The 27,873-nt window shown below is 42.4% G+C and overlaps 1 protein-coding gene across 4 annotated transcripts; it reads left to right on the forward strand.

The window, feature by feature from the left end:
- The first annotated feature begins 1,691 nt into the window (after positions 1-1,691).
- On the forward strand, positions 1,692-26,087 carry LOC128753453 (lysine-specific demethylase 4C-like). Of its 4 annotated transcripts, XR_008413860.1 has the most exons (23): positions 1,692-1,987; positions 4,084-4,250; positions 4,455-4,630; positions 4,856-4,970; positions 5,125-5,318; positions 6,778-6,827; positions 6,962-7,065; positions 7,428-7,565; positions 7,682-7,875; positions 7,962-8,179; positions 8,322-10,147; positions 10,226-10,337; positions 10,872-11,056; positions 12,625-12,865; positions 14,218-14,294; positions 16,111-16,166; positions 16,302-16,413; positions 20,259-20,453; positions 20,932-21,102; positions 24,250-24,369; positions 24,495-24,706; positions 24,991-25,083; positions 25,208-25,223. XR_008413860.1 is itself a non-coding variant. In XM_053855169.1 (22 exons), the coding sequence occupies exons 2-22, from the start codon at positions 4,107-4,109 to the stop codon at positions 25,373-25,375; spliced, it is 4,689 nt and encodes a 1,562-aa protein (XP_053711144.1). In that variant the 5' UTR covers positions 1,693-1,987; positions 4,084-4,106; the 3' UTR covers positions 25,376-26,087. The 4 variants fall into 4 exon arrangements, 3 of the variants coding, with proteins under 3 accessions (XP_053711144.1, XP_053711145.1, XP_053711146.1); XM_053855169.1 differs by lacking the exon at positions 24,495-24,706 and having other exon boundaries at positions 1,693-1,987; positions 25,208-26,087; XM_053855170.1 differs by lacking the exon at positions 24,495-24,706 and having other exon boundaries at positions 1,693-1,987; positions 16,305-16,413; positions 25,208-26,087.
- The last annotated feature ends 1,786 nt before the right edge of the window (positions 26,088-27,873 follow it).

Raw genomic sequence — 27,873 nt, forward strand, 5'->3', positions numbered from 1 at the left:
ACTAGTAATCAAAAAAATAATAATTATGCAAGGAGATGTTCGACTGAACCATGAGGTGGATTTAATCATTAAAAAGGTTTTCAAATTTCTACTCATTCATCAGTTTATGAGTTGCCAAGTCACTAGGGTGAAGGTTTCTACGTATGACGAGATTTTCTTTTCCCCATCCACTTCAGTGAGCTATGGCAAAGCAACATAATCTAGGTCCAACTCCAGGCAGATGAATGTTTACTTTGCTGCTGTGACAAGTCACACTTCCCCAATGTGGGAAGAATAAAGGACAATATTATCTTATAACAACACATTTATAAGGAAGAGAACAGCCATTTGCTTCGTCCCTTAATTTTGTCATATCACTCCCAGTAACAGAGAAGTTAAAGCATGTGCAGAGCAAAGTGAAACATCACTTTCACAAATGGTGTGAGTTTGAGTGGTGTCACATGGTTTTATCTGACTGAGGCTTTTAAGTGCTTGACAAGACGACACATCAGTCAGTTATATTTTTCAGTTAACAAACAACTTTCATTGCAGAGTTCATTGACATTTGTGATCTGTTGTTACTAGGAGAGTCTCACAGACATGTTTGTAGTTCTTTGTAGTTTTGGGGAGTGTTTTGAGTGAGGCAGCCATTTTGCAAACTTTAATTAGTCTTAACTTTGAAATTTAAAATGTCATTTTGATGTGAAGCTCTATTAGTGTGTGGGAATACTGAGGAAGAAAAATATGATCTGATGGGACCGGTATGGATATGTCTGTACTAACAAAACCTGCAGTCTGCAATCATAATACTAAGGAGGATAAAAGACAAATGTACTAAAACTGCACTAAAACTGAGCTAACTCACGATCAATGGCAGATGAATCACAAATGTTGTATCTGTTACTTTAATGTAACTTAAAGGAAGATGTTATCAACACAAGTGTGGCCATTAATGCTAACAATGTTGTGTTTTTAGCATGTTTATGTGCCTTCGCAGTGCCTCTGAGGTGATAACATCTTCCTTAAAGTTACATTTAGAACAGATACATAATGTTTGATTAATATGACGTTGGTGACAAGTTAACTCATCTTTAGTGTGATTCATTGAAATTCAAATGTTTAATCTATTTATGTAATTTTTCTTTTATCTTCCTTAGTATTATGATTGCAGACTGCAGGTTATTTTTGTTAGTTACACTGTTGCACATATCCATAAAAGTCTCATAACAACACACACAAATAGAGCTTCACATCAAAATAAGATTTTAAATTAAAGTTTGCAAAATGGCTGCCTCGCTCAAAACACTCCCCAATACTACAAAGAACTACAAACATGTACATAACAATAGAAAAAATATATAGAACATATAACATATTAAACATAACAATTCTATGAGCTAAAAATTAAATTAATTCCAAAATAAATATTGTGATATATTAATATAAAAATGTAAAATTCTGACTATATGGATGTTTTCTCTACATTCATAGAAATATAAAATAAGAATATTGGGGATCAGCGCGTGAAGTTACATTGCAACAAAAGTACCCATCACTGGATAGATTTTATAGAAAATATTAAGGGAAATGTTTAAAATTTGGTTTATATGAATGAAATTGCATAAAGAAACTGGAGGTAGGGTCATACAAGCGATGGTTTCATGCACAAAAACTCAACAACGCGTTCCCATCAAGGCCAATCGAGTCTCCACTATTCTGTGGTGTTGGAACTGTGCTTGTCGCTGTAGGTTCACCAACTCCCGCTGTGTTGTGATCAGCCTCCCAGTCAAATTGTTGCTTCCTGGCTGACCCACTCGTCAAAGGGCTGGTGGGGGGGAGAGGCTCAATTCCACGGTCAACCTCCGTCTGGGTCCCGCTTGTGAGTCGAAACCGGGATCCACTGAAAGTCACGTAGCAGCGTTAGCATCCAGAGCAGAGGCTGTCATGTGAATCAGCTGGGCGAACAAGGAAGATCAACAACAACACGACTGAGTCTTTCTGAATCAAGGTAAGACACTTGCACATTCAAATGAGAAATATCCACTTGGTCGATTGTATGCATTGTTCCTCATCGTCCTCCATTCTACAGAGCACAGCCGTGTATTTTGTGTGGAATTACTTGGGCTATCAACAGCTAGCTGTTAGCATAGCAAGACAGTGAAGTTAGTATGTGTCCGTGCAATCGGATCGGAAGTATCATGGACATTTAGGTCTACAACTTAATGCACGGTTTGCTTTTACAAATCCGTGTTATGGGATGGCGTTTCAGCCGCTGATGGCACACTTTTCTCCGCCAGCGTGGTGGTTGTGGGCCTATCTGAAGCCACCTTGGAGGGGACATTTAAACCCCACTGACTCGCGTGCATCTTTAACTTAGCTAATGGGATTTACGTTTCTTCTTCCTTTTGTCGAGTTCTAGTCATGACTTTTGCCTAATGCAATTTACAAACACTGTAAAAAAAAAAACACATCTAAATGGCCACCCAACTATTGGCGAGGCTGGCTTTAACATGGCATCATAACAAAGTGAGTCTCGTTAGCAGGTTTAGCAGACAACAAAGATCGGTCGAGCTGTTGAGGTCCACACTTCGCAAAGACGTGAAACTATGACTTATTTCTTTACTTGCTGGAATTACAACTCGTCAAATTAAGGTGTTCTGCGTGTATTGGGACACAAGTGCTTAAGTCAAGCTGCCAGGACAAAGACGTTGGATACAAAAACGTTGCAAAAGAAATAAATCGCAACTTGTTTCTGCGTGCAGCGGTCTATTACGTAACCAACTCGTGCGTCATGGTGCGTCTTATATAGCGATGTAAACAACAGAGAAGTGTGACAAAGGCTTTGCTTGGGCTGCTGCGGTCCTTTGTTTGAATTCATGAGGTAAAGTGTGAGATGGGATGGGTGGTGGTGGGGGGGACAACACAAGTGTGGTGTTTGGCAGCGAGGATCTTTGAATATCAATCGACCTTGGTTGAATCTCTACTTCCATCTGCTGGTGAATGTTGAAACGGCATGCATGCAGCGAGTGCGCTCAAGACTATTCAGCAACAGAAATAAGTCAGTCAATATCTCTACAAGTATTTCAATAACTGTATCCTTATTCACATAATAATTATGTAACTTAAAATGTGTTCTGAAGTACGTGCTCCGCTTTTTTTGTGCATTACTTTTGATGCATTCTGTTATTTTCTGCGTCTTGTGAATTAAGTGCCAATTTTGAATGAGCTCTTTTTATCAAGGTTATGAGTACCCAACGTTCTTACCAGAGCACCAATACTCCAGGTCAAATACTACTTGACTGAAGTGAATGTTGCCATGCAATAATCTGATTTAATAAATCAAATAAAATGTAAATAAATAATAACTTAAGCGGCTGTTTTTGGAAAGGTCCAGTCAGTTAAATGTTATATTCACTGTTATATTCATCTTCTAGTTAAGTATAAGTATAAACCTGAGCCTTTTGTAGCCTGTGAAAATTTGCGTGTTGTAAACAATGCAAGCAAAAAGGTCATATTTTCTGTTCCAAACATGAATCTATGACCCGGGTGCTGGGCGAGAGAATCCAGATCATTCCCTCTGCCCCAGCTCAATGACATTTTCCTTATGTTAGATTACATTTCATTTAGTAGACTTTTTGTTTCATGCGACAAAGAGTGGTTCAGTACCAAGGACCTTGTCTCTTCGAACCCATTGTTGGCCCTACTCTATTAACAAGCAAATTTACTGTCAATTGGTGACACAGCAGGCGTGGGCATTTGGAACACACTGAGACAAATACAGCTCACTGACTTGCAAATTTTGTAATAAATGGGTGCCCTAGTCCACTGACTGGGGGGCGGGTAGGAAGAAAAGTAATTGAATTCATGGTAATGTGATATTTCACTTTTAAATGGGGTGACTGTAGGAAGTTTGCGTACAGAATAAAACTCACAGTACAGACACTGAAAAAACTACTAAACTACTAGTAAATTTGGTACTGTCCATGGCTGATTATTTCATGTTGGCATAGCATTTAATGCCTTTATTTCTTCTTCCTCTTCTTCTTCTTCCTCTTCCTCCAAATGCTACTGCCACAGTTTGATTGACATCTTTTTGTCACCTAGGTTTCTTCTGGTGAGGCGGCAGGATGGCGGGCGCAGAGGTTTCTGCCCCTGCGAACCCCACCTGCAAGATCATGACATTCAGACCCACGATGGCGGAGTTCAAAGATTTCAACCAGTACTTGGCCTATATGGAGTCTCAGGGAGCACACCGTGCAGGCCTGGCTAAGGTGAATTTACCTCATGTTTCTTTGGTCTTCTATCACCCCAGGCCTTACATTGTGAAGTGGTTGCATGTTATTTATCCCATCGAAGTTATATTTCGAATTATATTCGATTTTTATTAGTTTTGCATTATGAAATGAAAGTACACACTGCTCTATGAGTATTGCTATATATATATTTTTAAAATTTATTGTATGTTTATTCACCAGGTAATTCCTCCAAAAGGCTGGAAACCACGCCGGACCTATGATGACATTGATGACCTGATGATTGATGCGCCAATTCAGCAAATGGTAGCAGGCCAGTCAGGTCTCTTCACCCAATACAACATTCAGAAGAAACCTCTGAGCGTGCAGGAGTTCAGACGACTAGCCAACAGTGACATGTGGGTATTTTGTTAGCGACGTGCACTGCATTTTAAACAATAGCAGTCAAGATAGCTGGCACAATTCAATAACTGCAACAATGAACTCGCCCACACATGTTGGGAATGATGGCTGATATAACACTGAGAATTAGTACAATGTTATGTTGAATAAGTGCTGAAAATAATGTTTGGCGATTTCATATTTGAAATACATTTTGATTTAAATATTGCTTCTGTCAACAGGTACTGCACTCCACGGTACCTGAATTATGAAGATCTTGAGAGAAAATACTGGAAGAATCTTACTTTCGTCTCCCCAATATATGGTGCTGATGTAAGCGGCAGTCTTTATGATGAGGTGAGTGGGCGTTAGATCGGTTTATGTTCCTTACCTGGGTTCTAAGTTACAAGTTTTAGTATACAAGTAAATTCATCAAATGCAGCAGAAAGGGTCTTATTTTGCATACCGATGGCATGGTACAACTCAACGGACCAGCTACTTGCTCTTTCAGGATGTGGAAGAATGGAATATAGGTCACCTGAACTCCATTTTGGATGTAATAGAAGAAGACTCTGGTGTAGCCATTCAGGGCGTCAACACTCCATATCTGTACTTTGGTATGTGGAAAACCACTTTTTCCTGGCACACTGAAGACATGGACCTCTACAGCATCAACTACCTTCACTTTGGAGAGCCCAAATCCTGGTAAGTTAAATGTGGGGACCTGAATTATTGTACCAGCTAGATTGAGCATCAATGATCTCTTTTACTTAAATTGTGTTTTCATTGATTCGCTTTGTCTAAAACATGTAACATATTAACTAAAGAATTAGTTGGCTGTTGTCGGAATATGAGACTATTACCTTCAACATAGTCTCATCCACTCATCTGTTCGATGGACATCCAGATATTTTTGGTGAATGTGTTCTACTTCCTTTGTGTCTTTAATGGGTTTTGAATCTGAAGATGACCCTCGTAGATTCCTAAAATCCAATCCACTGCTTCCTTTGAGTCAAAGCCGCACCAGTTCCGATTCTTTTTTTCCTTTCATCCGATTTAAAGGGATCAATTTGTTGACTCTTTCGTGTGATTGCTGAAGGTTAGAATGAAAAGATCAGATGGTTTCAAGAAAGCAACAGAATCCCCCCAAATCTTTCCTTAAAGCTAGGGAGGATAAGAGCCGTGTTTTCTCAACTTCTTTCTCCTTTGGTTGAAGGGAATTCTGTTCTTTATAGTGTCATGGCCAGCAACGGCCCAGGGATCACTGTCAAAGCAAGAGGGTGACACAACCGCTAGCACGCACACACACGCGCGTGCACAAAAACCCGGTGTACCCAACAACCTGACTTCATCATCTTGTTTCCAGAGAAACCGTGTCTTTCATCTCGGGTGCAGCTTTTGACCCTCATCTCCTCAAGATACTTTGATTAGAAATCTCTGCTGCCGCTCACCTTCCTTTTAGTGCTGAAAATAAGGTGGCAGGCAAAATTAAAAATGTCACTCAGTGTCACTGCTGCGGGGCACTAGTTGTCTGAGCCCTGAGGTGAATCAGTCACATTTTAAAGGTGTTTATCTGGAAGGTGTGGAGCAGATTCTGCCAAATTGATATGCTGTGCAATGGAAAACGTAGATGCGATTATGAATGACGTATAGTCAAAGCAAGTTCAAGTGTCCTTTGTTTGTTTGTGTTTACATTAAAATTTGCTGTTGATAGGAGATAGACTCCAAGAGATGAGAAATTGTGCACCAGTCCCCTCTCTCTCTGGTGTTGTTGTGCTCTGCCTGCGCTTTTGTCCGATCCAGCCAGAATACCAATCCATCGGGTTCATTGGACCCTCTTAATTACCAGGGGGTGTGAATGAGAGTGGTCTTCTCTGTGTGGATGGATTGAAGGATGACCAGTCCAGAATGCTTACTGGTAAAAGGCTGAGATGCCGAATTAGTTGTCACCTCAGCTTTAATGCAGAATTCGTCAGCCCTTTTTTTTTTGCCCCATTCATGTCATTACCACTTGATGGCAGTGTTGAAGTTGGAAAGAATCCTTCTCAAATCCAGCCAGCTGGTCTCAGCCTTCTGCACAGAGACGAACACAGAGCAGTCTGTTTACACAAGTTCTCATCACAGTCCAAAACAATTTCATCAGTCCTTGCATGTCCTCCTACAGGTACGCCATCCCACCCGAGCATGGAAAGAGACTGGAGCGTCTGGCGACAGGTAAACTATTCATTTGTGCAATGCTTTATTGAGGCATCACAGGCACGACAGTTATGAACTACCAATAAAATGAAAAGGCAATCACATGTCACAGCATTTCAAACTCCCAGTTCACTCGGTTTGTTCTTCCGCAGGTTTCTTTCCGAATAGTTTTAAAGGATGTGAGGCTTTTCTCCGCCACAAGATGACTCTAATTTCACCCTCCATTTTGAAGAAGTACGGCATTCCTTTTGATAAGGTGGGCTCTCGTTTCAAAATTCGTGTCAACTCAGATTCTCTTCCCATTTCCCCTCAGATCATTTTATTGCTATTTTTAAACTCGAAAAATGTGAGGATGAATGATGTGTTTTTGAGACATGTCGAATGACTGGTGATTAAAATCTTTTAGAAGGGAGGTTTTCAGCTCTTCTGTTTGATTTAGTATGATAAGTTGAAGACAGAATGTCAGGCTGGGTGTCTGATAGTTGGGTGAAATAAATAGCATGTTCTTTGCAACATGGAGACAGTTGATGGTTGAGATGTTTGCCATAGGCTGATATATACAGCACCTATGTATATGCACTTTGTGTTTCAAAACCTTGTCGTCCTTGTTCTTCTTAGATAACTCAGGAACCAGGAGAGTTCATGATCACCTTCCCCTATGGATACCATGCCGGCTTCAATCATGGCTTCAACTGTGCTGAGTCCACCAACTTTGCCACAGTGCGCTGGATAGACTATGGCAAAGTAGCAACACAGGTATAAGAGCTGTTCACAATGACCCATCGCCCTGTATTTCATCTGCTATGACCTGATGAAAACAACTACCTCTCTTCTAAACAGATAGTCAGGCTAAAATATATTCTCTCTTCCAGTGCACATGCAGTAAGGACATGGTTAAGATTTCCATGGAACCCTTTGTGAAGCTGTTTCAACCCGAGCGGTATGCTAATTGGATGCTTGGCAAAGACTCCACACCAATTGACCACACTCACCCCACACCAAGTACGACCCCCGAACTGAAGACCTGGCTGCAGAGGCGCAGAAGGATGAAGGCCTCTAACAAAGGGTACTGTATCTTCAACATCTGTTGATTATGATCATGTCCAGCTTCTGAGTTAAATTTTTCATTTTGTGTAACCGCTCTTTGTATAGCAACAGCCGTCCTCGGATGCGATCAAAGCGCTTGAGAACCACAGAAGAGCCTGTTGGTTTGGATGACAGCTCAGGTGTGAGCTGCAGCAAGAGAAAGGCCCTGAGTGTTCCACAGGGGAGCAAGGTGCGAAGGTCTTCTGCAGCCTGCAAGGCAGAAAAGGAAGATGGCAACAAGGAGCAGTCGAAGAACAGCCAAAATTCAAGTGCTCTTTTTCCTGGTAAGAGACTGCAGCTTTAAAGGTGGATCAACCATGGCAGTGGCAATCTCAGGTCTTGCTAAAGGCTTGTGGGGACCTATGAAAATGTCAATATTGAAGTGTCATCAGATTTCTCTGTTTTCATTTGATTATTTCTTCACAGATCCTTGCAGACAAATTTGTGTGGTCAAGGTCAACAGAGTTGAGAGTATTTCTCCGGGATATTCAGTAAATAATCTGAAAAACCCACAACCCGCTGCAGCTCCTCCCTCTAGTTCTTCAGTCAAGGATGACCTGGAGGCTGAGCCACTTACTCATCTTGACATTCAAACCCTCCCGGGGTCACGGGTCAAGTGTGGATCCCCACAAGGCTTCAGACATTCCCCTGAAGCATTCCAGATGCATCAAGGAATCAATGAGTCAACTTCTCACTGTTCTAAGCAACAAGACATCTCAACTACTCAAAACGGCTCTACGGAGCCGTCGTTCCTTGAGGCCTGCGGCCCCTGCACATCGGCTGAGGCCCACATTGGCTTATGCAGCCTTGATCATCGGCAACATGCATCTAGTTCCCCGTGTAGGACGAATAGCGAACCCATTGAAATGGACAGCGTTGACCAAAAACAAACTAAGCAGCACTTAAATTCTGATGCACTTTATAAAACAAGGTCTTTCTCCGTGGATGGAGATTGTTACAAATCGTCCTCAGGAAACAGTTCAGACATTAGAGACGACGAAGAAAATCCTCCATTGCTTCAAAAGAATGTCATTGACATGCCACATCTCACTCCTGAAACGGCAGACAAACTGGGACTGTGTCAGTTACCCCCTGTGTTGACCCAAGAGATGCCTTCCCTTTCTCTCCCTGATGATGGAGTAGTGGATACATCGAAGTCCAGAACTCACCGCGTTGCACCAGTGCTGCAGAGGGAGACGTGGTTGGAAACCAATGAGACAAAAGGCAGTGCTGCATCTACGTTACGTCTTTTTAATAATGGGATAGAAGCAGTGTTGGACTCATGCGCTGCTGCTGATTTCGTTGAAAACGCTATGCATGAAATAGCTCCTGGTGGCATTGATGAATTGTTAACCAGACCTGAAGCAGCTGAGAAAGAACCTGTTAGATGCCACACTCGAGTTCTGAGTGATACGTGTCAGCTTGAACAAAAACCACCATCAATCTTGGCGAGTAATGAGTTAGAAAGGAACAACTGTTCGGCCCAAATAGGTCTTTCAAGCTATCTCAGTGTTCCTGCCTGTCATTCAACTAGCACCACTATCATTAATCAACCTGAGTCACATTTACCTCCAGTACACACTGAAAATGGCAGTCGGTCTGCTCTACCACCCATTAACAGATCACAGACGCCCACACACGATGTAAATCAGAATCTGTTTTTAGAACCAGAACCTTGCGACATGTGGAAAAACCTAAACACCCAGAATCACCCGGTTCTGGTTCAAACTCTCCACCCAGAAGCCGATCAAACCCACGACTCCTTACCGTGCACCATGTGGACTGAGCCACGGTATCAAAACGTTACTGACCTGGTGGACTCTGAGCAGGCTCTCCATGAGCTTAAGAACCAGGAGGAAGACGGAGGGTCTTATACCTGGGCCCAGCTCCATTCAACCTCACTAGACTCAGGTGGTGCCCCTGAACACCTGGAGCTTGGTGAAAACGCTCCACTGCACAGAAGAAAATTGGGGAAGGAAGAGTCTTTCTGTCTTAGTGAAAGGCCAGGGAGGCTGGAGACTGGGAGTCTGACCTCAAACACTAAAAAATCACCCCTGAGTATTGCTGCCGCGGAAAAGGTTGACTTGTCTGACATGGTAGACGGAGAGAGGTCTGGTAAAGAGGAAGCGCAGTACAGACAAGCCGTGAAGAGGGCAAGACATGACTCATCAGGGGAGGAAGAGGAGGAAGAAGAGGGAAATGATACCGATGACTGTGATGGACCAAACTTGGAACCTGGCGAAGTTTTTTACGTGAGTTTTATCTTGCATGTCGCTTTGTCTGGTGTCAAAATGTGAATCCTGGCAAATAACTTGTTGGTCTCTGAATAGCGTGACGCCCTGTTGGTGAAGAAGACCTCGAAAAGCTGGCGGCACCCACTCAGGAAACCCACTGCCAGAGCTGTGCCCACTGCTGTCAAACACCAAGCTGCTAGTGATGAAGGTGGGTGCTCTTCACCCGCACAAGGAGATGAATGGAATCAACCTTCAGAAAAGGATAATGCTGGGGTGTACTGTCCACGCTTTAAAATAAATAGCCATTGTTCTGAACTCTTAAAGGGATGTTGACAAAGTTGCATCGGCTGTAGCTTGGGTCCATTATACCAACAGTAAAATATGCATCGGCTGTCATGGATACAAAGCTGCGTGGTAGTCAGTACATACAAACAACAGACACAAACACAAAACTAGAGCTCCATTTAGTACATTGTTGCAGCTGTACCACTGAACGTCACTGACACCAGCTTGCTTTTTATGTTCCATAAACCGTGACAATTGTTTTCATGATTGTTTGTGACTGAGGCCCGAGATACAGGAAGCAAGGGCTGCTACAAGTTTATTTTTAGCCTACTGGTTCAGGTTCAGTAGAGGTGTGGTAATCTTAATAAAAACACACACAACTAAAGAGGCGGCATTAGAAATGCTCGGTATCTCTGTTTGGAGCTTGATGGATTTATGTTTTTTTTCCTCCCTTCAGAGCCCCCTGAAGCTAACCTGGCAGATGAGGAGGAGGAACCAGAAATGGAAACATGGGCGAAGCCCCTGATGAACTTGTGGCAGAGTAGAAAGAACAGCTTCTCTGCTGAAAGGGAGCACAATGCTCATGTAGCTACCATGCCGCCATATTGTGCTGTGTGCACACTCTTCATGCCTTATTATCAGGTGGGAGATTTTAAAATTTTAATCGCGATTTATTGCACTACAGCCAGAGTTTATCAACATAAGAGTGGCTATTAAATCTTTTCTCATGTAATATTAGTTACTACAACAAGCCAACACAGATATTCTCCAGAATTTCTTCTGAGATACTGAGATACTTAAAAATATGCTAACACCATAATGTTGCAAATGCATGCCTTGAAGAACAATGCGACAACTATGCAGAACACACTCCGAAAAGATGCCATGCTGTGAGTGATTTTAACATACAATACAGTGCATTAAGAGGCTTTTCGCACTGCGGATTCGGTCTCAGGTGGCCGATTCGCCCTCTGCTGCGCAGCCTCACAACGCTGCGCCTCAGGCGCTGTCCTTTTTTTTTTCCTTCTCAGCTGGTGGCACTCTGCGCAAAATTGCTGCTTTGTGACCCAAGACAAAGCACATCTCAAAGAAGTTCTCATCAGCTGAGCGACATGAGCACGGACGTATTTACCACCACTGGCTCGACCATCTTATTTCTCTCATTCTACGAGTCATCATCAACTCGGATATTAACTGATGACAGACCTCTGCCACGGCGATACAGAATGTGGCGTTTCACTGCCAAAAGTAAACATGAAACAATGTTGTCATGTTTATTTCACAAGAAAACAGCGGAAACAAGCTGTGTAATACGGAGCGTCTTGATTTATCCACGCTGCTCTCACAACAAGTTGAACAAAGTGAGAGAAATTAGTCTATTGAGAAGATTTTTTATCAGTGAAGGACAGATCCACATGCCAAAAAGACACCCACACATGTCGTCCCAGGCCGCTGCACTGTTCAATGACTCCCATTCCCCTGCACCAATCTCCTGTAGCTGCACATCTCAGTGTCCTGGGAGTTTGCCAAGTTATTTTGTCCACCCAGACAGACCCTTTACTGCCCAGCATTTATCATGTTGCGCAGCGTGGAGTTGTGCTGTACACGTAGTTTCCAGCATCCAGCAACGAGTGGCCTAAGGCAAGTAGCTCACCCCCTGCAGAGAACTTCCTGGGACGTGGTGCAGCTGTCTAGGCCTGATCAAGTCCGCGACCAAAACCTGGTTCGCTTGTATTCACGTCGGATTTTTTGAACTCGCTTTGTCTCGCTGAGACAGAGTCTGCAGTGTAAAATGCCTTTTGTTGCAAGTACCTTGAACCTGAACTCAAAATCTAATCTGCTGTTCAAAAGACCGTCAACCTTTGATCTCTGCTCGCTGCTGCTTCCTGATCTTTCAACTGCTCTCAATGGTAGAGAGGGAAGGTCATTCGAAACATGCACATGAGGAGGCAGCTGGCCATACAACACGTGTGTTCATCTCGTGTCAAAAATATTAGTTGCACTTAGATTCACTACTCTTATTAACCATTTCTTATTGGGCCACCCTAGTCAGGGTTTAAGTTCATTGCATTATTGGACATGTTTTTGGCCTCCAACACTATTATTACTTCCTTACACTTAACAGTGTTAACATTCAGTGGTACCCTTGAATAGTGACCAAAACCTCTTATGAAGCACCAGATTTAACCAGTGTGTTTTCTCCTTCTCAGGCTGAAGACAAAGCAAGTGACACTAAGCCAAGTATAGAGAACACCATTTCTACCACATCTCCTCAGGAGTACTCTTCAAGTCTACACGAAGGTCTAAGGAGAACGAAGCCATTAATTCCCGAGATCTGCTTTTCATACCGGGAGCAAAATTCTCCTCCGACACCCACAAACCCTCTACTGCAGGAAGATGGTACCTCCCCTCTGCTAAGCTGCCAGAGCTGCTGCCTGCAAGTCCACGCAAGTGAGTGTTGTGTGAGACGAAACGTCTTGGGATGGGATTTTTGACAGACTTGAAGTGAGCTTGACCTGCATGGTCATTTACTTCGATGAATGTTATTTTGCCTTTCAGAACGTCTCACGGAAATTGCAAAATTGGTGACATCAAAGTATAAATGGCTGCCAACCTTTTTTTCCCTTATTAAAAAAATATGGTTTGCAGTTTTATTTTGGCTTGACGAACATGTGACAGTCAAATAGAGGTAGCTTCTTTGTGGAGGTTCAGTTGTTGTTGTTCATGATTACAGAACCTGAAGAGCGAACATTTACCACCCACCACCAGAACCCTTTGTTTATTTCATTCTTGACAGTGTGTCTCTGTCATGTATTTGTATAAAGAGTTCAGCGGGTTTAAGTTCTGATTCACTCCCTCAATGTTCCACTACCCTGTCTCTTTGTGGTTTGGAGGATTTTCTTTCCCCCGTCAGACTAACTGAGATGCTTCCTCTGTTTTCACTCTCATTCTTCATGTCAGAAAGTCAAACAAGGTACAGATGCTAAACTAGTTTGATTATTTTCCTCACTTTATTGTCATTAATTGGCAGGTTTGGGACTTACTGGTTCGATGAAAAATACTTCAGTGCTTAGAGGTGTACACTCCTTAGTGGCCCAAATAAATCTCCTCCTGTTTTCTTAATCCACGGCTCAAACTTCCTGTACGCTGTATCTTAATACTTGTGTTTCCAGTGATGTTAAACACTGTTGTGTGTTTGCATGATTCACACATGTGTGCAGTAGCTCTGTGTTTGTGTGGAGTGAGCGCTGGATGTGGAGGCTGTCACTTGACACTGGCCGAAAACCGCAGGCTTGATCTTGAAATCTAAGCACAAGTTGATGGCGCTTTCCCACTGCAGTGTTACTTGAACTTGGGAAAGGAAAGCGGGGTGAGCTAAGATTGAATGTTTGGTTGAGTGATGGATTGGTGGGGGGAAGAACGGAGACATATTCTCATGCAAAGCCGCTGCACGGTGTTTGGATTTTAACTGCCTGCTATAAAATGAATCACTTTCTTCTAAGATTTGTAGTCAAAATAATAACACTGGATCGCACAGGCTCGTCTTATTTATTCAGGAGACATTGGTATTACACTGTTTTTCCTGGTGCGACTGGCGAGTTTTTTTAATGCGTCAATTACATAAACAGATCATTAGTATATATAATGTATATGTGTATGAGAACAAGACCCTGTTTGTTTTGATTTCTGTGTGTAACCATAATGCTTTTACAGTGATGATCTGACAGTTGCAATTCAAGCTGTATTTATGGAAGGTGTAAAAAAATCATTTTTCTCTTTGCCTGATTTCCTTTTATACCAAGGTTGTTATGGCGTAGCTGCAAGCGACATCAGCGCTGACTGGTCCTGTGAACGCTGTACCCAGGGAAGCATAACAGCGGTAAGAGAATCAATTCACTTTTTTCACTCACAGCATTGCTGTTAGTCGTTTTTAAATGTTTTTTTATTGAATGGTAGGAGATAAATACTACTACTATTACTACTCCTAGTAATAGATGTTTAACACTGTTCAAGAAGAACCAGCTGAAGTCCTCCAGTTTCCGAGGCACCCATGTGAAATGGGCTGTATCAGGTCTGCCACATTGTTTGTTGTCGCGCCGCGGAGATGCAAAGCAATATTGTTTTGAAAATCGAGTTGGATGGCTCTAATTCAGAGATTAGATCCAAAAACCAGGTCTCCCATGACGCCTGTTGACTTGCCTCCACTAGATCGCATGGTTCCCACTTCAGTCCTTATGAGGATGCTTTCTGACAAGCACAGATAAATGCCAACAGTTAATCCCAAGATTTTCTGGTCGGGAAAAATATGAAGAGATGGCAGCCAGAAGGTGGCTTTAATGCATATGATTGTGTCTCCGGTTTCTTTTGTTTTTTGATAGGTGAAGGAGCACAATGAATGCTGACAGCACAGGCTAAACTGAACCCTCTAGTAAACAATACATCAGTTATTTTCCAGTTACAAGATAATACTTCAGTATGACCGATACATTTTGGCCCCTGACACCTGTGTTAAGCATCCAGATAGGCATCATGTTTCTGATCATTTTCAACATTTTTATAGCTTCTCTGCAGAAATTTGAGTTTTGTTGTTTCTAACTATTGCAAAAATTGCTATATGCCGTGTGTATTTGTTTGTTTATGTAATTTTGTAAGCTCCTTTAAACATTTATAAACAGTGATGATTGGAACCTTTTTATTAAATCATATTCAGTTAAAAGAACTGAGGTAAAACTGATGAACTTGGCAGTTGCTGGACATAAAAAACAATAATCATGAAGTGGGTGTGGCCCGAAGAGGGGTGTGGTTACTGGGGACCAATAGAGGCATTTAGAGCTGCAACTCACAATCATTTTCATAGTCGTCTTGTGGTCATACGACGTATGAGGGTTGACAAATGCCACCATGATTGTAGTGCTGTAAATAGACTTTAAATAAATGTAAATAGAAATGTCTGTAAATAGTTGGACAAACTCATTGTGTTCAATGGTGTTTGGAAACTTTGTAAATGAAGTTTAAGTCCTCAAAATGAGGTCTGATAGGTATGTATTCTTGGTGGAATCGTCCCATATTTTCGAGCTTTTGGATTCACAATGGTCACGTGCCCTCAGCCAAATGGCTGACTTTGGCTTGTGCTGCAATAAGACATCGATGGCGTCCTGACTAAACAACCAATGAACCTGTCAGCGGTTCATTTAGTGTAGTCGACTAGTCGTCGCAGCCCTAGAGACATTTCAAAACTATCAATCTATCAACAAGACACATTTGCAGTTTTGATGTTTATGCAGTACTACAGTGCTCCTCTCTGTGTCAATATCAATTTAAGACCTGAAATGATCTTCCTCATCTCATTTCATCCAATTGTACCTTTTTCTTCATATGGTTTTACAACTTTTTTTTTTCTTTAATCTCACCTCAACCATCACCAGATCCATTTTCGTTAATATCCTCCCGCACGATCGACACCTGATCTGCTTCTTTTACCTTAAATATCTGCCCATCATCATCATCATCTGAAGTCATGTCAAAACTCTGATTTAATTTTCTTGCTTGTTGATCATATTATTTTGTTATACCCTGTAATATAGTGCTTTTTCCCCATCGTTTATCCAAATTTGAATGTGTCTAACATACAGCTCGCTGGGTTATGAATGCACCTGGATTAAAACTCTTCTGCGTTTCCGTTGATGTTTCCACAGGAGTGCTGTCTGTGTAATCTCAGAGGAGGAGCTCTGAAGAAAACCCATGACGACAAGTGAGAGACAAGCTTTTGTTCAGTAATTAGCTATGCAAAGTCATCGCTCATCCCCAGAGCGAGAACACATGAAAACATCTCATTTTCCTAATCGTATTAGTGGATGAATTGGTTTCTTTCTCTGTTACTCACCAGCAGATGGGCCCATGTGATGTGTGCCATAGCGCTGCCCGAGGCCAAGTTCATGGATGAAGTCAAGAGGGCTCCCATCGACACCAGTCGGATCCCCACGCAGCGCTTCAGACTGGTGAGCCCAAGTCTCCAGCGCGTGATAGGGCCTGTTCAAACCTCCTTGCTCCTCCAGGAGAGGCTGGGTTTAATTAATGAAGTGTTCACAGTTGTAATTAACAATGTGAGATGAACATGCCCGCAATCAAAGCTTGATAATTAACCACTGGTGGATTCCAGGGTGGGGCTGCGAGTGGTTTTTTTTTTTTTTTTTTTTTCAGCGAGCAGATGTTTGTTTAAATGTGTGTCTACGTCTTGGTAATGAGGGAGTGGGAGAGTGCCTCTGCAGACCTGACATGTTGCTACTATAGTTAGCTGAGAGCTGCAGGCCCAGGGGAAGTATCGGCAGAGGAGCGTCTCAACACCAAGAGCAATGACATATCTCAACCAGCGCTGCTTACTCTACTGCCTGTGACTGGACAGCTGTGGGAAAATAACTAGTTACTTGTTGTGCATTTTCCTGCCGAGTCATCAAATCTCCCCAACTAATACAAGTCAAAATAAATGGAACTGAAAGTTAGTTTGAGCTAGCAAAATGACCGCCCGCTTGCATAGAGCTAGTGACAAGGACTGCAAAAATGCCAAATGTGCCGTGCCCATATCTCCATTCTGGTGATCACAGACATCATTCATTGAAGCATTTAAAGCAGCTTAAACGTTTAAAATACGTACAGGCTAGACCTTAGTTGTTGTGTATCAACATGTCATTTAGTGTAGCGGCCAAAACCACATCACCTCATACTCCCAAATGAGACGCTGGTTCTCACTGTTATTGTGTTGACCTCTCCTCTTCCTCTCTCATTTCCTATGTTTGTCCTCATTTTTGTCATTCACAACATAATGCTCACGATTTTATTCAACCAAAAAGGAGTTTATTGGTGTGTTAGTACATGCCAAAAGCATTGGATCTCTCAAGACAGTGGTTGGTAACGGTAAAGGCAATCTGATCTGATCTGAAAAGTCACTCCTTTGCAGGTCACATGAATGTGCTTTCATGATGACTGTTCTAATGACATCAGTGGAACATATTGCGGAATATTTATTATTTTTGTTAAACTAATTTATTCAGAAGCAGATGACCATAGTTCTCTCTCACTTCAGTATACTATATGCCAACACTGTGTTGCTAACCGTGGAAAAGTATTATAGGGCCCCCTGCCTTTTACAATCCGTAGCATGTATAAAAACTTCAAAAATCCACCTTAAAGATGACTTTTCTCGGAATATTCCGGCTCCGTGACGTGAAATTTCAATCCCACAGGGATTTCCTTTGGAAGGTTACAGGGGGCATTTACTCGGGTCATTTTACATTGAGGTTGGAGGAATTTTTTAGTGCGCACACTAAAATTTAATATCAATTGATATTACACTTTGGCCGGTGAGGTTTTTTACTTCATAAGATCAATGTCCGGTTTAAGATCAAAGTGCTTTTCAGAGGAGTTTCAATCACACTGATGAAGTGTCATAGAGGTTTGCTTGGTTTGTGGACACTGGGACTTTATCCACTGGCTGTTTACAGGGATAGGTTCGTATCTTGTCGCACCACATTGAAATTAATCTTATTTGGAAATGACAACACTGACCGCAGTTTGTGACTGTATCCTGACCAACGTCTGAACAAAATGACAAATGGAGTTTCTCCATAAACAGCTTTTATGAAAAACAATCTCTGCACCTTCTATTTATGGTGTTGAAACCATTTGGAAATGGAAGTGATCGTCTCAAATGAACAGTAAACAGTTGAAATAAATGGGGACGTTAACTTTCATGATCAACCTGGGAGTGTAAAACAAAGCTTTTCTATGACGCTGTTGAAATGTAATAAAATAATTTGTCTAAACAGAAGTCCAGACTCCCTCACCTTCCATCCCGAAGCCACGTGTTCGACAGCTCGCGTTGGACCCGCTGCCCTGCGTCAGCCCGCTACATTTATAATTCACCATCGTACAAAACAAATGCAGAGCCACGCACACGCTCACATTTATAATTTACTGTGGGAATGTTCTTAACGCATGACTCAACACATGCACCCAAATACACCCTGGAGAACTGGTCGGCTAGAAGTCGTAAAGCCCTCTATAAACATATAAAGGCAGCGCACCAATATGCCCTCTCATGCCAGTGTTTTAACTGATTAATCTGCGGTAAAGCCTCTCCACACGCAGGCGCCACACCGCGCGCGTCACTCACGATCTCGTCAGGTTGGCCTGAATAGTGAGACGAGACAGTCAAGTCAGTTCAACTGCATGCGCTTGTCCATAATGGAGGAGGAATGTGAAAAAGCTTTAAGAAATGTAGGGCAGCTTCGTCACCAAGAAAGACCTCAGTCAAACTCCCTCTGCGCCAAAACACAAAAGTTGATGTCAAGGATTTTTGGAGGTCATTTAAAGTAAGCTTTGACGCACAGCTCTTCACCTGAAAAGTGATGTGTGAATCAGCTATGTATTTTGTCGCGTCATCCATAATAACAATGTAATTAGTCAAAGGTGGTGGGCATTATGTTTGAAAACCCACTCAGGGGCTACTTGGATAAACATCTCCTCCGTGACCACCAGAGGCTGCCATGGTCTGGATCAGACCGATGGCGGTGAACACTTGAACTGGTGCCAGTTCACTTTATTCTGTTGTCGCAACGTCGGCTCTAATAGAATGTCTGAAAACAATTGAGAAGAATAATTCAAGCACTCAGTGACACTGGTTGTTGGTGTTTTTGGCGACTCTTCCTGAGGAGTCGGTTTGAAGAGTAAGCCACCCATCTAACCAGTTCTGACACATCAGTGTTTTTAGTCGAGATTGTTTCAAGGTATTATATTTGGATTTTATTTGTTTTGTTGTTGAAGAATGTGCTGCTATATTTTTCAACATTTATTGAGTGTAGATTGTTTTTTTGTTACTATATACTATTTAATGTATTTGTTTCAGGCAATTGTGTAGTTTTCAAAGCATATTACTGAAATACATTTTTAAAACCATCTATGAGAAGTATTTTTATTTTATTTTACTTTTAATGTATTTTTTATTTACTATTTTTTTTTACCATATTTACAGGACAGTAAACTAGGTGGGGGCAGTGGAGAGAGCATATTCTACGTGGCCCACTCCACTCGGTGCAAATGTGTTGGCGCATTGTTTGTGGCCAGGATGTGTATTTTACCATCAAGTGTGCAGTTTGGTTCTGTTCACTGCAATCAAATGGGTTGGTGATGGTTGAAGCCACAACACAGACGTCGCAGCGGTGGTTTGTTGTGAAGCGCTTTGATGATGTCATCTAATTGTTCTCATTTGTGGTTATCGTACGGCAGATTTTTGGATTATTTAAACTGGTTTCGTGCTCTCATTCCTTGTGTGTACACTTGCTTCACACCACAGGGTCATTTCACTCAGCTAATGACTTCAAGTGTTTTCCGTTGTTTACAGGGGGCTGCTACGGAAACGCTGAATTGCACTTTTCTCATTTGATGTGAAATGTCTCTTTAGTACATGCTAAAGGTCTGTCATTGGAAAATAAGGTTGATGGTTTTATTGAATCGACTTCCTAGCTACCTTCATAGGAAGAGCTAAACTCAATGACATCACATAATGTTTAATGTTGCATGAAATAGAAAGAGACAGAGCAGCACAGCAAGGTTGCGACCATGCTGGATAGTGAATTAGTAATGACACTCTTAACCTAAGAAAACACCAGCCTGCTTAGTAATCCATCTGCGCCCTCTTTGTTAAATACTTTACTGCACCTGCAGTAGGATCATATCATGCTGTGTTCAACTGTTACGTTCAGTAATCTCTGGTCGGATCACCGAAGCCGTGTTTTAATTGGAGCCTGTGATATCGGCCGTAACTGTTTCTCTGTGTTTGTATCCACAGAAATGTGTGTATTGTCGTCAGCGCTGCACAGGGAAGAAGCAGGCAGGTGCATGTGTCCAGTGCTCCTTTGGCAGATGTCCCACCTCCTTCCATGTCACCTGCGCTCATGCGGCTGGAGTTACCATGGAGCCTGATGACTGGCCCTATGTGGTGTCCATCAGCTGTCATAGACACCACATGAGAGGGGCTTCAGCGGTAAGTCGGACGCGAACCTCCCCGCATCTGCACGGGCTGTCTTTGAATCTGCGATCCAAATGTTTTCAAAAATATGCCCCAGACAAAAATACAGACCTTCAGGTTAGTTTTTTTGAGGCGTTGGATCGAAAATATGATTATGAGTCTTTAACACCTCAAGGATCTAGTTCTAAAAATTCATCTAAAAAATTCATGTATTCAAAATACTTTTTGTTTTTAATTATCTTATTTATTCTTCTTTTTCAAATGAATAACCCACTAAAATTATAAATAAATAAAGAAGATTGTGCTAAGGAGACAGGTCAATTTTATATTCATATTCAATAAATATACAAAAAAAAATTTTGTGGAAGAATATTTCGTTTTTTAAAAACCCCTCCTAAATTATAAATAAATAAAGATGAATAAATAAAGGTTGCTGGAATGGCAAGAGTTAATTTTGTGTTTCAGCTGTTTCTGTTTCTCTCAACTGTTCTAGAAGCAGCACGCGTGTCAAGCGTCCATCTCCCTGGGCCAGACGGTGATCTCCAAACACAAGAACCTGCGCTACTACAGCGCTAAGGTCACCCAGATCACGTCCCGGATGTTCTACGAGGTCATGTTTGACGACGGCTCCTTCTCCAACGATACCTACCCCGAGGACATTGTGGTGAGGAGCTGTTTAATTACCCACCCATTAGAAGGTCATTTCCCACTTGAGTGGGATTCAGGGAACGGCTTTCGTAATCCTTCATATTCCAGGGCTGATACTACATTCATAACCAGGTCCCTTTACTCCACCTTCACGTCAACATCTGACCAGGAGCTGTTTGACTGGAGGCCCGTTTTATTTGAAAGCCTTCGGTCACATCAGCACCTGTGGTTCATTCATTTGAATGACTGCTATAGTCCCTAAATAAAATTAAGTTGTCCTTTTCTTGACGCCATAAAAAGGTCTTGTTGTGCTATACATAGTGTTCATATGCTATAGGATCAGAAAAGTCCACATGGAAAGACATGGCGGCTGAGAAACTGTGAAGCTTGTTATGTTGTATGTTGCTCTGTGGAAATGCACCATTCTGGACAGACCACTAAGGGGGTTCTGTCTCGGGTGGTCTGAGTCCGATACGCCCCCTGCTGTGCAGCCTCGCACCTCTGTGCCTCTGATGATGTCCCTTTTTTCCTGCTCAGCTGGCAGTGCTCTGCGCAAAATAGCTGGTTTGTGACTCACGGCGAAGCAGGTCTAAAGAAAGTCGTCATGAGCCGTGCGACAACCTATTAACCACCACCCGGTTGACCTTCGTATTTTTGTCAACTTTTAGTGCTACGAGTCGTCCTCACCTCAGATATTAACTGATGACAGACCTCAGCCACGGCTGCAACGGAATGTGGCGTTTCACAGCCAAAACTAAACATGAAAGAGTGTTGTCATGTTGATTTTACAAGGAAACAGCTAAAACAAGCTGTGTAATACGGAGCGTCTTGATTGTTCAAGGTGTTGTGAGAGCAGTGTGGATCAAAGTGAGAGAGATTACTGACGATCGAGAAGATTTAAATCATCGTACTACAGATCCAGAAATGATCAGTGAATAGTCTGGTGATCTTCAGTAACTAGGGGAAAATCAAGCTGCGTCTTTCCTCCTCGCAGACAGCTGCACTGCAGCCACATCACAGCAGTGAAAAAAGTTACTGTAAAGTGTGGCATGATTCATTTAAGCAAATCTGTCTGTCAATAAAATCAGGTGTTTATCGGCCCAATAAAGACGAAAACATGTGAGTTATCAAACATCCGCTCACATTGCGAGTCCCGGACCGCTGCGCTGCACTCCTGTTCCTAAGCACAATTTTCCTGCAGCTCCCAGCTGCTCACCTCAGTGTTCTGGGAGTTTGACAAGTTGTTTTTGAACGATGTTGTCTGCCCAGACAGTGATCAGAGCCTTTACTGCCCGGCATCTATCATGTTTGTGTGGAGTCACGCTGTACACATGGTTTCCGCCTGAGGTGAGAAGTTCGCCACCTGCTGAGAGACCAAGTGCAGGTCTCCGGCCGGGATCAAGTGCGTGGCCAAAACCCGACTTGCTTGTGTTTACATCTCGGACTTCTGAGCTGAAAGAGCTTTGCCTTGAGACAGAACCCGCAGTGTGAAAGCGTCCCAAAGGATTGAATCATGAACTGACCTGATGAATTTAACTTGAGCCCAGATTTCTCATTACTTTGGCTCGTGTAATTTGATTCGAGGGAGGTTGTTTTTTTCGAGTTGGACTTGGGTCTCTGTGTGAGTTGAAAAGTTGAGGGTCACGTGTGCTGTAAACCACATGATTTGATTGTTCTGCCGGAGTGTGTTGATCAGGTACCCATAAATATACTACATTGCAATGACTTCACTGGATGTTCCTTACAAAACCCTCTGGTGAGTCATACTGTGAAGTGGTCCAAAATGGAGTGCCAACTGGCAGAGGCTGTTGCTCGATGCTGGAGCTCCAGAATCATCACACATACAACGCCATCATTCTTCCAATGAAGGTTAATGCAAGTTTTTATGAACTTGAAAATCAAATGAATTTCCTCCGCTGCTGCTACACGCCAACTCTGAGGGCACACTCTCTATTTTTAGACCAGTTTTCAGTTGGAAACTGAAAGTTTATTTTTTTTGCAGGCTGTCCAGAGACAAATGGGCCGACCCGAGATCAGTCAGTCGTAATAGCTTGCACTCTGACTTGGGAATAGCTGCTGATCTTTAAACTAGCTGTCTGAAGTCTAACATTTCTGATGAAAACATCGGGTTCTTTTCAGAAGTTGCTGAAACACTCATCACTGCAGACCGTGTTTATGCAGTTTAATTGGAGTGGAAACTAGAAATCCTTGTTTTTTGTACGACTCACCAGCTGCTTGCTTTTTTTTCTGTTGGCTTTCAAACATTTTCTTCTGTTGTTGTTGGACCTGTGTAGCAAGAGTCAAGCAGACCAAGGCCCCTGTCTCGGGGTTCTTGCAGTTCAACCTCAACAACTGATGATGTCATAACATATGTATTATTGTGTCCTACCCTTCTATATATATATATATATATATATATATATATATATATATATATATATATATATATAAATATAAGCCCAGAAAAATGTCAGTTTCTTGGGTCTAGGTCACACAACAAGGTGAAAAGAACAGACAATTGCAACCGTGGGTGTCACTGCGTTGACGGAAGAATCGGGGCAATTTCTAGTATCTAGGTGGTCACATAGCTTTGTTTTACCTCAGTTGACAGACATTTAAAAGTACAATTTGTGGCTGAACATACCAGTTTAGTTAATCCAAAACAACGATTACAACTTCATTAAAATGGTCATAATGAAAAACATCAGAAAAGCAGTCCACTATGGATGGACCTCTTGTTTTATATGTATTTTCTTTATGTCAGTTGTATGAACTGTACTCCCAAGATACTAATGTTTAGTTGAAACTTCGACTACTGTAGAAGTGTATGAGTGTGTCATCATCAGTGGGCGTGGCCAAACTGTAAAGAACTCCGAGATGTGGCGAATCGTGAGACATTCTGTGACGTACTTCCCATCCAGACGAAGGAGTCCACAGAAGTACTGTGTATATGAGAGACACCACTTTGACGTGAGTGTTAGCAAACATGGCTCTTTAGTTGCTAGATCGGAGACACTGGGCCATAACAAAAATATGGACCTGGCCTGAGTCATAACACATGAAGTTGACTTTGGAAAATGTACACATAAATAGCTTTTGTGTTTCTGTGAAGAGCATTTTCCTGCCATATCTGCCTCCAACAATTGTTCTTCTGGGTTTGCAGAGCAGAGATTGTGTGGACTTGGGGCCCCCTGAAGTAGGAGAGCCGGTCCAAGTGAAGTGGCCAGATGGGCTCTTCTATGGTGCCAAATATTTGGGCTCCAATGTTTCCTACATATACCAGGTACATTGTTCGACTGCAGAGTTTGTGGGCTGAAGAGAGCTTTGACCTAGTAGCACAGATTTAGGATTTAGAAAGTTGTGGGTCAGAGCTAAGACGCTGTTAAACCTGCTGAACTCTCCCGGCAGCGGAAGGGCAGAATCTGGATCTTTTTGAGGACAGTGGACACTTGAGACAGAAATTGAAGGGAAGTGGGGAAGTCACAGTGCTAAGTAAGTGCAGTGGAGATGAGATGGAAGCTGATGGGAAGATAAAAAAAAAAAAAAAGCTGTTCACAGTCGTCAAGTGCTGAGGGAGGAGAAAAATGGCGGAGAAGAGCGAAGCAGACGAGGATAAGGAGGTGACAATCTGCATTATTCAAACTCACTGAAATATTCACAAAGCCACAAGTGCTGCAGCTCCCACTTAAGTCTTTATTTAGCTGGGCGGTAGCTTCAGGTTTGCGCAGATGGTTTGTCGACACACGCGCGCCAAAATGGCCTACATTTTTCCGGAAAAGGAGGGACAGGATGGTGATGCAGAAAGTAGCCTTAAAAAGCTTGAAGACCTACATAATGCCCAGGTCATGTTGAGAGCGCAAGATGATGGCGAGGACTCTGAAGGTTTCAACGTCACTCTCTTCAGGTGGAGTTTGAGGACGGCTCTCAGGGACTGGCCAAGAGGGACGACGTCTATACTTTAGATGAGGATCTGCCAAAAAAGGTGAAGCGGAGACTTGTAAGTATTTCACTAGTTTACAAGTGACGCTGATGTCTCAAATGTCTAAGTCATGTCATTCATTCATGAAACCGAGGAAAGTTGAGTTGCAAAATTGTCTAAGCCACGCATTCTCTCTCCTCAGTCCTCAGCCTCCAGCATGCGTTTCCAGGACACTTTCTTCACCACGCAAGGTGAGCGGAAACGGCAGAGGACCCCAAATTCACGCTTTCAGAAGGACTATGTGGCCCTCCCGGGCCTCCGTACGCTGGCCAGAAGCACATGGGAGCAGCTTGACCATGAAGGGAAATGAAGAAATTTGGGGAGAATGATGACAAATGAATGCACTGAGCTTTTATGTCTGTGTGTGTGTGTGTGTGTGATTGTTTAAAAAACTGATCCGTGATCTGATGATTTCAATGACATGAAGCTGTGTGATCGATAAATCAGGTCGTCCTGGACTCAAATGAGGGATAAAAGAGGGCAGCGATGCCTTCGATTGCTTTCACATCTGTCAGGGAAATCCAAAACTGTGACTGGACATTTGTCACGTCGCCCCTTTTCAACGGAAACCTTTTCTTCTTTTTACATGCGGGGCTCCAAACGTGAGGTTTTTCTAACTAGCTAGCTCTTGTTCCAAGCGTGCGCTCCTGGCCTGTAGTGGTTCCCTGATGTCAGACCTCCTGCATGTATCTACACTGTCCCCGACCGACTCCTCGGCACAGTCGCCCAAAACGGCTTCCTTTCTGCGTATTTTCTACTGGAAAATAAATATTTTAATTGTACAACTTGAACTATTTTAAAGAGGAATTGGTGGGAGGGGGAAAAAAGACAATGTTTGGCCACATAGCTAGCGAATGAGGACACGTCGGACAGGAAACCATGTTGGGTTCTGTGCCTGATTCTTGTGAAATGCTACTGTTGAACGAAATTATTTAAAATTTGTATTTATTTTTTTGCTTGCTATAGTAAAATTATTGCCAACTGCTGTGAGGGAAAATGAAATAAAAATATTTGTTTTGTTACATGTCTTGCTGAGAGTCATTATTATTGCAAGTTGCAAGGCTTCCGAATGTTTGGACATCCAAGGCGAGAGCCACCCACGGTTTTGCTCCCAACAGTCGGCCGTCTCTGCCCTGCTGACTCCAGTTCTGCCTTTAGAGAATGATCTGCATCTGTATCGGATGCGGAATCGTGGTCCAGAGTTCTTTCAGATCAGACACATGGTTCGTCTGCAGCACGTGTTTGTTTGGTCAGTTGTCAGTCAGCCCACTTTCCAGAGAGTCGGCCTCCGTCATTGGACCGTGACTGTGATGTCACACTTCATGCTTGAGACTTTTGTGGCCATTTGTTTTGTCGCAGTGGCGACAACGTGGTTGTGGTCAGGGCAGAAGAATGCCTTGTCAAGATGAGTTGAGATTTCGGAGAGCTGTCAGAGAAAAGATGAGTTTGTATGGTACGTGATTCAGATTATCATTACTCAGACGGTCCTCACAAAGATAGTATTTTGTCAAGAATTGGTCCCCGCAAAGTAGGATAAACAAGCCCACCCACAAGTTCACACACAGCTGCACACAAGCTCTGATCCAGAAAATAGGGGAAGTGGCATTAATGGGCAGACGGTATGTGTTCTTCACCCTGCTGCTTTTCAATCTCTGCATCATGTAAAAGGAAATATTGAATTGTGTACATCGTGACCACGTGATGTAATAGATACAAAATAGTTGTATAACATGTCAAGTAACACAGTTGTAATGTTTGTAATGTATCAGAGGGTTGAAATGATATTTAAAGATTTAGATCTGAAGAACAGCACTCATCTCAAGAGCACCCGATGATCAAGCTGGAATTCACAGAACTAAAATGTTATAATTCTGCCATCAAAGATTTCACTAAAATGTTATATGGATATAAGAATATCTGCCACAAGAAGCCACATTTTTCAATTTGAATGAATTTGGTGTATTACTGAATCAAATGATGGAGCCATACATACATTTACACAACAAAATACTGTTTATTTTGCATCAGTTTGACAATAGCACAATAAATCACGGTGGTGGCAATATTCAAGTTTTTATATCACCTTATTTAAACTAAAGCTCTTTTAATGTCTTGAAGTATTTGTATAAGAATTTCAATTGTATAAGAATTTCAAGTCCATTCAGAGTAGTGGAAATCCTGGACACTGTGTAGTAAAAAACCTCCCTGAACCAAAGCAAACAGATGCTTTTGTTTGCTTTTGTTCAGGGATTCCTCCATGTTTGTTGTTGTTGTTATCATCCTAGCTGCCATGTGTCTTGTGCATCAGTGTGATCAGTGGACCAGGAACTCCTGCACTGACAAAGGTTCCCTGTTGTCTGGAGAGCAAACTGTTAAATCAAATTAAATCATTTTTTTGTGTATAATGCAACCACACCTATGGAAACACACACATTTTTGACAAATATTTCATGATACAGTCAGCGTAATTATGTAGAATTGAAGGGCGTCAATTCATGGCAGTGGTTGGAATTAAGCCGAGTCTAGTCGTATGTGAAGGGTTGGACCTCTCTTTTTAGTCAGTGTGTGTGGATGGATTTTTCCTTGTGACTCAAGAGGTCACTTTTACAGCCAGAAAGCATTCAGAGTGCTACACTGGCTCTGAATTGTACTAGTCAAGTCTCATCTCAAAATGGTTGAAAGTGGTTTGCGTGATCTGAGTCCTCCACCCAACACCTGGTGATGATGACAGATGCTTTCACAGCCTTTAAAGAAGCAGGATAAATGATGGCACAGGCTTGACTTTGATACCGGGTGAGTGTCCCTGCC

The sequence above is a fragment of the Synchiropus splendidus genome, chromosome 2 (genome assembly GCF_027744825.2).
Source record: "Synchiropus splendidus isolate RoL2022-P1 chromosome 2, RoL_Sspl_1.0, whole genome shotgun sequence".
Lineage (NCBI taxonomy): Eukaryota > Metazoa > Chordata > Actinopteri > Syngnathiformes > Callionymidae > Synchiropus > Synchiropus splendidus.